Source organism: Gallus gallus, chromosome 1, assembly GCF_016699485.2.
Source record: "Gallus gallus isolate bGalGal1 chromosome 1, bGalGal1.mat.broiler.GRCg7b, whole genome shotgun sequence".
Lineage (NCBI taxonomy): Eukaryota > Metazoa > Chordata > Aves > Galliformes > Phasianidae > Gallus > Gallus gallus.
Genome location: NC_052532.1, coordinates 48,970,244 through 48,982,932, shown reverse-complemented (window position 1 = coordinate 48,982,932; position 12,689 = coordinate 48,970,244). Strand labels below are relative to the sequence as shown.

Here is a 12,689-nt window from a genome sequence, read left to right as displayed (position 1 = left end):
TAGGCAGAAATAGCAGACAGCCTGTAACCAACAGCTACAAGTTTCAGACTGTGCTAGCAGTCTTTAACTTGGGCTGGCACTAAGAACATACGACTACTTTTCCCATTTGTGTCCCAATGGAACAAGCTCACTGGGATGAGGACAGAAAAAAAATGAATGGTATTCTAAAACTGCTATGCACTGAAAAGAATATCAGTACAGCAGAAAAACATAAAGCCAGCATGCCTGCTATTTCCTGGCCCAAGATGCCAATTAAGGAGCTTTGTCTCTATGTCTACACTCCTTGGCGAGGTGATACTTGGCACCACAGGTCTATTCTGGTTACTGTATCTGATACACTCAGCAAATGAGGCTATACTGCAGTGACAAGTGTCGGACTCCTCCAGCATGAAGTCCACTCCTGCTTCCTCAAGCGAGGTTGTTCTGCTCTTTGTAAGTCTGTTTTTTAAGAGCAGCTACATGGGTTCCATCCGTGATGCTCCTGAGATATGAATTATTCAGCAAATATCCGTTGACATTGGGATAGTTCATTTAGATACTGCCTCGTTTTCAGTAGCTCTTCTCTTTCCAGCACTCTTCAGATCATAAATGTCATGTAATTCTTTGCAGATAAATTGTAACTTTAAGAATTAATTGATTATCTTTTCTGGCATGTTTGTTTTCTATGTGGTTCTGTTCTTGTGTATTTCTGTCAGCCATACATCACAACTACTCTTCTAAAAAATGTTCACCAACTTTCTGGTTTGAATCTGTCTTAGATTTGATATCTTATCAGTGCATTTTGTTATTAAATGTTGGATTAAAGAGTCCACTGTCACTGAACCATAGAATGGTTTGGGTTGGAGGTGACCTTAAAGCCCCCGCAGTCCAACCCTGTGCTGTGGGCAGGGCTGCCACCCACCATCTCAGGCTGCCCAAGGCTCCATCCAACCTGGCCTTGAACCTCCAGGGATGGGGCACCCACAGGGAATGGCCATAGTTGTAAACCCTAAGGGAAGTACTCTCTCTTGTTCTTTTTCTGCAGGGAAATGTGCAGTGGTTTGCCTTAATAGGGCAGAAAGGTGCCCTTCCTCTTCACAAAAGATGTGGTTTGACAAGACACGATGTAACTCCTGTTGCTTTACTGGAGCCTTCTCTGCCAAACCCAGGAGGTCGGTCAGCCTCGGGGCCTGGCAGGGTCAGGTCTGGGGCTGTTCCACCATGGTGCTGTGCCACCCGAGGCTGGTCAGTGTGGAGAGGAGGCCTCAGCTTGCCCTGCAGTGAACCCCAGCTCCCAGCTTGGCTTTGGGGGTTCTGAAAACAAATTCTGTGCCCCAAAACACACCCAGGTCTCAGCCTGACACCTCCACCATCCCCTCCAGCGGGCTGAGGGACAGCCGGGCCTGGAGGGCAGCGTAGGAACCAAGCCCTCGTGGCGGCTGGACAAGGGGAGTCCCTACGGCCCCCGCGAGCCCCGGGGCCACCACGAGGCGACTTGGGAGGGGGCAGAGCGGGGCGACGAGCAACCGCCGCTTCCTGGGAGAGGAGGGGACGGCGAGAGCTGTGGTCCCGGTGGGGCCACCCCCAGCACGGGGCCACCCCCAGCACGGGGGCGCCGGGGCGGGCGCCGGAGGAGGCGGGGGCAGCGGCGAGACCTGCCCTGAGCGAGAGAACTTGTTAAAGTCCCGCCGCCTCCTGGTGCTCAGAGGAGACGCGGGGGAGCGAGCAGCATGGCCCGGCTCGGCGGCGGCCCGCTGTGCTGCTGCTGGGGGCTCGTCCTCTTATGGGCGGTGGCGGGGGGCCGAGCAGGTGAGGCGGGAAGCTCTCACGGGGCGGCGGCGGGGTCTCGTCCCGGAGCCTTCGTGTCGGGGCGGGCGGGGTTCCGCGGAGCTGCCTGGCGGCCGGGGGCGCTGTCCCGGCCCGGCTACCGAGCAGGCGCTGCGCCTCGTGTCGGGGTAAGGGACGGCCGTGACGCCCTGGCAGCGGCTGCAGGGGTAAATGCTTTGCTCAGAAGGCGGTGAAGCATTGGCACAGGCTGCCCAGAGAGCTGTGGGTGCCCCATCCCTGGAGCTTCAAGGCTAGGTTGGATGGGGACCTGGGCAGCTTGAGCTGGGGGGTGGCAGCCCTGCCTGCGGCGCGGGGTAGGACTGGGTGGGCTTTGAGGACGTTTCTGATCTAAACCATTCTGTGATTCTGTGAAGTCTTCTACGAGGTTCCTGGTTCACTTATTAATTGCTTACAGAACAAGGGAAAGTTCAGGTGACAATTATTTTAACATGTCTATGTTGTTACAAGCATCTCATTTTGTGGACAGCCCTATCTCATCTCGGAGACCTGTTTTTCAAACGTTTCCAAACCTTAATGTTGAACCTAATGAGGATGAACAAGGCCAAATGCGGCGCATTGCTCTTGGGCGGGGGTAGGTCCAGATGCATACACAGACAGGCAGAAGTCATCAGGGGTGGACATGCAGAAAAGGAATTGGGGGTCCTGATGGGTGAAAAGCTGGTCATGAGGCAGCAGTGTGTTCTTGTGGCCTGGAAGGCCAACAGTGCCCTGGGCTGCATCAAAAGAGGGGTGCCAGCAGGGAGAGAGAGGGGATTGTCCCCATCTGCTCTGCCTTTGTGAGGCCCCACCTGGAGTACTGCACAAGAAGGATGTGGAGCTGTTGGAGTGCGTCGAGATGAGGTCACGAAGATGCTCACAGGGCTGGAGCATCTTTCCTATGAAGACAGGCTGAGGTAGCTGGGCTTGTTCAGTCTGGAGAAGAGAAGGCCACAGGAAGACCTCATTGCAGCATTCCAGTACTTGAAGGGAGCTTATAAACAGGAGGAGGACTGACTTTTTATGTGGGCGGATAGTGATAGGACACGGGGGAACGGTTTTAAGCCATAAGAGGGGAGAGGAGGAAATTCTTCACTTGGAGAGTGGTGAGGTGCTGGCACAGGCTACCCAGAGAAGCTGCATCCCTGGAAGTTCAAGGCCAGGTTGGATGGAGCTGTGGGTGGCAGCCCTGCCCACAGCATGGGGTGGGACTGGGTGGGCTTTGAGGTCCCTTCTGACCTAAACTGTTCTATGATTCTATGAATTGGCAAAAACTTTCATTACTGTATTAGCAGGACTTAAGGAAGAATCAACCATGGAGCATGGGGAAAGAAGTGAAAGGAAGTTCAGGGTATAAAGTAGTTCAAGCTAATACCTTACTGATTCCTCACATCATAATTGAAGTAGACGAATAGAAGACTATTAAGCAGCATATGGAAGTGCCTTTGGGCTATTTAGTAGAGCAAATTTAGCTTTCAACATTGTGAATTTTCTGGTTTTTTTTTGTTTTGTTTTCTCTAAATTTGTTCATTGGACTCGATGATCTTTAAGGTCTTTTTTAACCTGTGTGATTCTGTGATTCTGATTCTGTGATTGTTCATTAGTATTTTAAACTTGAGGATTCTTCATAGTGCAATGTGGAAAATGTTTCTGGAGAATGTTCTCTGGTAAAAATCACTGAAAATTAGAGACTAAGATTAGTGAAGCTACTTGTGAAGCAACTGCTTTTGTTTCCTCTGTGGATGATGTATGCTGGGGACCTACAGTTTTGGCAAATATCCCATTCACAAGCATCCTCATGAACATGAAAACCATACAAAATTGAAACTCCTAAATCACAATTCACACATTACAGTATTGCCTCTCTCTCTCCAGTAAGCAGAAATCAGGGGATTAGGCTTCAAATAATGATAGGCTTGTTGGAAGCAAATTGAAAAATTAAACTGTATAAGGAAATAGGGTTAATTAAGGCTGGTAGACTAGAAAACACAAATAACTTCTATTCAAGAGGAACAAGAATGCATTTAGTTCTTTAATTGAAAACTACTGGCTTTCATGTTAAGTGTCTTTGTGGTTTAAGCTAATCTCTAAAGAAATCCTGAAGTACTTAATGTTCATTTTGTAATGAATTCTGGTCCTAACTGTAGTGTGAAATCTCACTTGTACTTCAGAGGTGTACAACCTTTCTAAACAGTTAGAAGGCTGGTTCTAAAATTTCCTTGGGAAAATAGGGCAAGTTCTATCAAATTACAGAATTGAACTGAACTATCAGATGCTTCTTATTATGGTTGACCTGATACATGAAATGAATAACTAACCAAACATTAGTTGTAGGACAGGCTGTACTAATAAAGGGGAGATGTGAAACTCTGCTTTATTTTAATGGTTACAGGTTGTGCAAAAATTGTTTTCAGTGAAACAGGAAAAGGAAAGTGAATGAGTGGAATCTAATAAGTACCTCTTAAGACCAAAAAAAAAAAAAAAAAAAAAAAAAAAAAAAAAAAATTCCACCTTTCAAAAGCTGGAAATAAAAATAAGCATACAAAATAGAGATAAAAATTAATAGCTGAGGGATCCAGTGGTTTTCCTACTCTGACTTAATTTAGTTAGATGTAACCTGAAATGCATGAAATGGTTGACAATATTCCCAGTGCTCCCTCTGTTGCTTGTTAGTGGGCTTGTTGCTTAAACTAAGGACAAATATGAATGTTAACTCTGACCCCCAAACCTTTTAGCTGTTCCACTTGCAGGGAGGAGTGAGTTCTGTTAATTTCTCTAATCAGAAGTCTAGTAGGCTGTCCAGATGTATGTATGTTTTAAAAACAAAAGCATAAGAAAAAGCAACTATTGAATATTTCTTAAAGAACTCTGTTGCTGTTCTCAAGGTATGTCAGGTGCTATTTCTGTAGTATTGATTTATTTAATAAATATAAGAGATAGTTATTAAGTAATGCGTTTTAGATTCTCTTCAGTTGTCTTGCTGGATTGTTCTTTTTTGTCTACTGCTTGGTACCATCGTTTCTTAGCCACAGCTGAAATATCTTCATTTTCCATTTTCCAGGGTATGATCTTGGCAAAAGGCAGATACTTCTCACATGGTAAAGAAATTCCAGTTCTCTGCCAACTGTAGTCCTGTTTCTGGGTCTTTATTTGGCAAAAGCATCAATGTGTCTATAAGAACAGGCAGCTTCAGGAAAGGTTCTTCCCAGTCCCTGCTGCCTGCAGACAGGAGAAGGAACATTTACTTATTTATGTACTTGTTCTGTCATTGCTCTTCTGCACTTCTGTCCCCCATCTTGCAGTGCACTGGCAGCTGTGGTGAAGCTGGGTGTTGCTGATACTGCACAGACAGTTCTGGCTCCATTGACCTGCCCTTCTCCTAGGGACATTGAGTCATTTGTTGCCGTAAATAGTGTCTACTTCTGCTTTTTTCTTGGGTTAACCCTACTAAGCAGTACTGATATGGAATTGACATAAGTTATCATAGTCATTTCTGCTCTTCAAAGCCCTGAGAGAAGGCAGTAAGTTGACATTTGTCAGCGTTCTCTGCTACACAGTAAGTTCTATGATAAAAGGATGATTTCTAGATTCATGGAGACATTGCATTTGATTCATATGTAAGGCATTACCAACACAACTGCTGTGATAAGATATATTAAGGTCTCTGCATCACCCTCCCAAAATAAAAATGCTGGCGTTATACTAGGGAGAGGTTCATGGCATTAAAGGACACATATGGGATTGTTTGGAATTCTGCAGTCTGTTCTTCAATATCTGTATTCTGTTTATATGTTTTGGTTCTGGATGGTTTTCTTGCTAAAGGTAGAACTACTTGTTTAGATGAATAAGTTACAGTTGTGACAGAGTGATAGGAAATGCTTCAGTTACAGGAAAGTGTAAACTTAAGTGCACACAAATTTATAAGATGCGTTTTTATATCCACCTTCAGCAACAGAAAGCCTTATCTTGTAAATTAGAACAGTTACTGTATGATTATACATAAATATCTGTTCCTTGAAGTAGGTGTAACAATGTAATCTGAGGGTATTTTGACACGCTAGACCAGGCCTATTAGAGTTGCAGAAACTGATATAAAAATGAATGAGCTGACATCAGATAATGAGTACATGAGCTGCAAAAAACCCCCAAAAATCAGTAATGGGAAATGGTGTCTTCCAGCACTGTTGTTAAACTACATCTATGGCACATGGCTCAGTCCTGTTCCCCTAAAGGGCTCTGCAGCTTTGTTGCATCCTGTAGCTTCATGCTTTCACTTCTCTCCTCTCCTCTTCCAGTCCTGGTTTTCTCCAGTTAAACTTTTATATCGAGAAGGTAAGGGCAGGGCAAACTTGAGGATAATTTAAAAGTTCATTCTGACTTTTGAAAACAATTCTGTATCTTCATGCTCTGACAAGGAGTAAAACAAAGAACACAGCCTGCTACATTAGAGTATGTGTGTTCAGGGCACGTGTTGTCTCTGTTCAGGACCCAGCTTTCTCCATTCCCTTTGCGTTTGTGAGCTTTAGTTGTATGAATGGTCTCTGGCAGTCTGTACTGATCAGCCTCATTAGCCTGTGCTGCTTTTCATAGATTTTTCAGTCTGAGCGATTTCCGTGTTTACCCCTAAACTAAAGCAGCAATTAACTATCTTAGTAATACGTGAGGTAAGGTGAAAATGGAAAACTGAGATTATGGCTGCTTGAGGAGGTATCCAAGGTCTGTCATGTCTCAGTCCTTTAAATAGCATCAGTACCTGGCAGATTAAAAGCATGTTTTTAAACACTGTGTGCCCAGTCCCTGAAGTAACTTAATCTCTAAATTAGTTCATGTAAAATCTCCTATTCATAAAATGGGGGGAGGGGAAGATTTTCTTCGGTACTAAAGTGCTGTTCTGGTTTACACTCCCCCATTTGCATGTGTCTGGTACATTATGAAGACTGACATAGTACTCGGTGGTACAAATCTATAGCTGGAGGCCGTGTACTGCAGGTTCAGTACTAGCTAAGTACGAGGTTCAGTACTGCTCAGTGTCTTCATTAATGCTCTGGATGATGGGACACACTACCCTCATCAAGTTTCCTGATGATACAAAACCAGGAGGGGTGATTGATAGATCAGAGGGATTTTCTTCATCCTTAGGGACCTTAGCAAGATGTAGAAATGATCTGACAAGAACCTCATGAGAACTTCATCAAGAACCTCAAGAACCTCATTCAACAAAAGGAAGTGCAAAGTCCTGCAAAGAAGGCTAATAGTGTCCTGGATATTTGGCAAGTATTGCCATCAGGTTGAGGAATGGGATTCTTCCTGTCTTCTTAGCACTGGAGAGGATGCACCTTGAGTACTGTGTCCAGTTCTGGGTATCCCAGTCCAAGAGACACCTGGATGTACTGCAGAGAGTCTCGTGAGGGGCCATGAGGATAATGAAAGGACTGGAGCTCCTCTCCTGTGAGGAGAGGCTGCACGATCTGGGACTGTTCAGCCTAGAGAAGGCCAATGGAGAATCTCGTTAATGGCTATAGATATCTGAATTGAGGGTGCAAAGAGGACAAATCAGGCTATTTTCAGTGGTGCCCAGGGCCAGGACAGGAGGCAGTGAGCACAAACTGGGACACTGGAGGTTCCGTCTGAACACCAGGAAGAACTTCCTTCTCTTCTTTACAGGTGCTGAAGCATTGGCACAGGTTGCCCAGAGAAGTAGTGAATCACAGTATGGCCTGGGTTGAAAAGGACCACAGTGATCATCTAGTTTCAACCCCCCTGCTATGTGCAGGGTCACCAGCCACCAGACCAGGCTGCCCAGAGCCACATCCAGCCTGGCATTGAATGCCTCCAGGGATGGGGCATCCACAGCCTCCTTGGGCAACCTGTTCAGTGCGTCACCACCCTCTGTGTGAAAAGCTTCCTCCTAATATCTAACCTAAACCTCCCCTGTCTCAGTTTAAAACCGTTCCCCCTTGTCTTATCACTCTCCACCCTCATAAATAGCTGTTCCCCCTCCTGTTTATATGTTCCCTTCAAGTATTGGAAGGTGAGGTCCATAGTGAGGTCCCCCTGGAGCCTTCTCTAAGCTAAACAAGCCCAGTTCCCTCAACCTTTCCTCATAGGAGAGATGCTCCAGCCCTCTGATTGTCTTAGTGGCCCTCCTCTGGACTCGTTCCAAGAGCTCTGCATCTTTCTTGTGCTGGGGGCCCCAGGGAAAGTGGTGCCTCCTCCTTGGGGACGCTCAGAAGCCACCTGCCTGTGGGCCTGGGCAGCTGGCTCTGAGTGACCTTGTGAAAGCAAGCACATTGGACCAGATGACTTCCAGAGGTTCCCTTCCAAGCTTTCTTAATAAGGAACATTTTTTGCTCTTCTTGCTGGAACCTTGGGAATGAGACTGAGTATTCAGCAGTCTAGTAAAATAGATGAAAAATGTCTTAAAGAGGCTGATTAACTGCTATGTCCAAAAGTGATTAGTTGGAGAAAGAATTTAGTTCTTGGAAACCTGTTTCGCTTTTTGTTCAGCCACTTCATGGCTCTTCATAGAAATAGCTTCCTAATGAAGAGTACTGAGTGAAGTGGGTGCGCTTAGTTTGAAGTCAGATGAGCTCCTTAATCACAGACATTTTACTTAAAGCTTTTTGAAGAGCATTATGTATTGTGCTGGCACTGTATTGCTTTTTTTCTTTCTTTCTTTTTTTAGTGGTTCCAGTATAATAACATGCATACCAAAATTATAATATGTAAAAATATCCAGAATTGTTCTGTTTTGCAGGTATTGTGGGTGTGATACACTAAATGAATTGTTGTGAGGCATAGTAACCAAGTTGTAATTTGTTGCTATCAACTGGGAGCAGTGGTCAGAAGAATAAAAACATCACCAGTTTCCCTGTTGTTTTTATGAGCTTATCCTTTAAAATAGTTCTAGAAACTCCAGTTTTCCTGCTCTGTCCCTCTGCCCCTCAACTCTTTTCACTTGCATTGCTCTGATGTAACCAGGTCCGATTTTAGGGAAGGCTGAACAATTAGAGGCTTTTCTGAAAGCTCATTACCTTGCTCTTCGTTCTCCAGTGCAACAGGATTAAAACTCAAATTAATTAATAATGTTCCCCAGACAAAATTCCTGGCAGAATTCTGGAGCAGCCTGATGCCCTCCTTATCCACCTTTCCTGTTCTTTTAATACTTGGGGTCCATTCTCTTCTGGTTGTGTGATAGGTGTTGCATGCCTTAAAATGGGTTGCATATGTGCGTGGTGCTTTGATCTTTCAGCCTGTGATCCACTGAGCTCTGCAGGGTGGGTAATAGCCTCTCCAAGGGTAGCTGCCCAGAAAGGTTGGAGGGGGGGAAAAAAACAAAAACAAACAAACAAAAAAACCCCAACTTTTGCAGCTGTCTGAATCTTCAGATAGAAAACAAAGTCAGCAGTAGGTATCATCATTTGCCGTGGATAAGGCATGACATTTTTAAAGTTGCTTTTGATAAGATTTATATAGTTTTTCTTCTGGGCCAGATAAGGAAATATTTTTATGATTTTTTTTTTGTCAAGACTCAGCTGGTTGGAGCTTTATACCAAAAGAACTGTTGGTAATTTCTGAAAAAGTAACATGAAAATATTTATCTGTAAAATGCTGTCCTTGTAAAACTCTAGTTGGTTCTCATACTGCTCCTCAGTATGTTAACATTAGTGTGTTGGTCTCCATAATGGAATCAAACCCATTGGAAAGCTACCAAAGAAACTTCAAAATTGCCTCAGCGATCCACAATTGGACAGGAAGTACCTACACATGCTTTCCCTGTTTTACTCTTACTTTGCAGCAGCTACTTCATTAGTTCTCAGTCTATAGATACTGACTTCTGAAAAGGTGGTAGACCAACCTCTTCCACTCTTATTGTTTCACAACAGCTGCTTGGGACTCTGAAGACCTGGGTTGGTGTGTGTTGTAACTAGTTCTCTGACCCTCCTAGTCCTCTTTAAGAGTCAGAAGTGTTGTAGTAAAATGATGTTCCTATGAAGCTTGTTGCTTTTCAGATGTGTTGCATCACTAATTTCCCTCGTGTTTTTGTTTCCATTGCCTTCTTTCTTCTTGGCCACAGAAATGCGCTATGCAACTTTGTACTGGAATAAAGCTCAAAAAATACTTCAGGTCAAGAATATACTGGACAGGAGTGGAGATGCCTATGGCTTCTACAACAACACTGTACAGACAACAGGTTGGGGAGTTCTGGAGATAAAAGCAGGCTATGGCCATCAGACCTTAAGCAATGAAGATATCATGTATGCAGCTGGATTTTTGGAAGGCTATCTCACAGCTCCGTAAGTAGCTCAGGAAGCTTCTCAACTTATGACACTTCCAGTGGATTTCTGTGCTAGTGAGTTTTTAATTAACTTTTGTCCTTTCTCTTATATCCTATCAATTTAAACTAACCGTACATTTTTGTGGTTGTGTTTTTGTTTGTTTTTTTTTTAATTAGTAGCAACTATGAAGTAAAGCATCTTCACCACAGTATCAAGCTATGGTTTCTACTCTGTGTTCTCTCCTCATCCTGCAGGCTCTCTTGACACGTCAACACAGTGAGATTGTTGAGTACTGCATCTATATTACTGGTTAAATAATGTAATCACAGAATAGAACATGTATAATGAAATGTGTAAGCACTATGTTGTAAGTAATTACAAAAGAGGCAGCAGAAAGAATAGTTATTTCCCCAGCATACGTGAAGGTGACTGACGAACTGATGAGACAATGGTCAGGCAGGGAGAGACAAAGACTGCAGGGCTTCTCTAAGGAGGTTTTTCAGCAAACACTGTCAATAAATCTACTGGAGAAACAGGTGCTGAAACTTCACAATGTGGGAAGCTCGGTCTCTGTTGGACAAAATAAAAAATGCTGATATACCAATGGGCAAACTGATGTGTGTCTAGAAGTGTCACTGAAAGCCCTGTGGAGAGAATGAGGGACTGAATCTCTCCCACAGTGTAGATCTGTGAGAACAGTTGGTGGTTTGTGCTTGGTACAAATTCAGTGAATCCAGAATAGCTTTTTTTTTTTTTTTTTTTTTTAAATACAGAAAAGAAGTTCTATCCCTTACTAAGCAGGAAGACAGAATTGATGGGATATATCTGGAGATATAACTATATTAAGCACGTGACACATGGCTTGTTGAACAAGCTTGATTTTTCCCTCCATGATCTTAGTCACGGTAAAAGAAAAATTCCCAAGTTCTGATGTGTGCCTGGGGATTAGCTGGGAGATGCTTATGACAGATGCTGGCTTCACCAGACTTGCTTCTACAACTCTAAAACAATTATCCATTAGCTGCATTTAACAGGTCAGTATGGTAGGCTTTTCTGAAGAACAAATGTCTGCTATGACTTTTGAACAAGATATTAGTGTAATGAGTAGTAAGACATTTTAAGATCAGTTAAGATTTTGTGGATAGTTCTCTGATCATGTCATATGTTAATATGACTCTCTAGTAGGGTCCCTCTAATGGAGGGACAACTAGGTCTTTGAACAAGACTTTTATAGTATGAAGGAAACCCAGTTAAACAGTGTTTGTCAATTAAGAAAACACTTCTGAGGGAAAGAAGAAAGGAGTCCTAGAGTACTAAGTGCACAGCATTTAACCCAGGCAGGAAAGAGAATGAAGTACCTGAGAGATTTGGTTATATGCTGTTTAGATTATTTTGCAAGAGAAGTTATAGTTATGCACTACTTAGTTTATATAAAATACATATGGATGTGGGGGAATTGTAGCATTACATGAGAATATTGCTCAATAGATTTTTCTCTAAGGCTTTGTGTACTTGTCTTTAAGTGGTTAAGCTTAAGTTTTGTCATACTACGTAGACGGCCCAATCTGTGCTAAGCCTAATTAAATGGCAAGAAATGTTTTAGGAGCAACAACCCACTTCCTGGTCCCCTTCTGCATCCATAGTTGATCTGCAAGTCTTCCTGGCTGTCCTTCTAAAAAGACTTAAGTATATGCCCACTTCTTTAAAAATGGATTGAGTGTGAAACAGCACCTGCAAAATCTTTATATGATGTCTCAATCTATGCTTAGGTTTAGGGGAAGGAGTGGTGTTCCACATCCCCATCCTCTTGGCTACAGATGTTAAGTGAAGCTTCACAGATGTGAAGGTGCTCACAAGTTACTCTGCTCAAGGCCTTTGCTTTGTCCAGACCAGATGCTTACTACCGCTTTTACTGCCACTTTTACTGCAGGGCTATGAGCTCTACCAGTGACTATAGAGAGGTAGATAAGCAGAAATTATACTGAACAGAGGTCTTAGAGTCTGTGGAAATGAGCTTGAGGGTTTGTGTCCAGGAAGAGACTGAAGAAACAGGGTTTGCAGCTAGGGCTTTTAAGTGAACTGGGCAACTTGAACTGCTTTAAAACAGGTAAGTGTGACAGCAGGTTAAGATGCAAAACTGGATGCATGCTAAAAGCTTGCTCTCACAACTCTATTCCTCCTTCTTTATCTTACCTGGAAAGTGATGGAATCCTAACTGACAAGCAGGCAGATGTTCTTTTCTTTGGGTGGCTATACAAGTCTTTTACAGTGGAATTAGGAAAGAGCATCTTTCAGACTGTAACCCTGTTCCATCAGACAGCCTGGCAGCCAGCTTTTAGGTAAGCTTTTTTCTAGCACCATCATTACTTCTCTTAAGATAACGAGTCTCTAAACACTGTTGTTCTGCTTTTGCACACATTCCTGTCTGCAGTGGCTGCACACAGCTCAGCCTTCCTTTTAAAGGCCTTTTCTGTCCTGCTTACAGCAAGGAAGAGTGTAACAAAGTGTTTGACAGTGTTGAAGGCTTTATTTGTATCAACAGCTGCTTCACTACCAGAGTGAAAAGGCTTATGTTACTTGCCTGTACTGGCACCACTACTGTGGGTG

General features: G+C 43.7%; 1 protein-coding gene across 1 annotated transcript in view; it reads left to right on the top strand.

Annotated features, from left to right (window-relative positions):
* Positions 1–1,683: 1,683 nt before the first annotated feature.
* PLBD1 (phospholipase B domain containing 1) overlaps positions 1,684–12,689 on the top strand; it is a 37,765-nt gene continuing 26,759 nt past the window's right edge. Inside the window, exons 1-2 of the mRNA XM_416206.8 lie at positions 1,684–1,788; positions 9,881–10,100. Of these exons, the coding sequence (XP_416206.6) occupies positions 1,710–1,788; positions 9,881–10,100 (299 nt within the window). The 5' untranslated portion in view covers positions 1,684–1,709. The remainder of the gene's footprint in view (positions 1,789–9,880; positions 10,101–12,689) is intronic.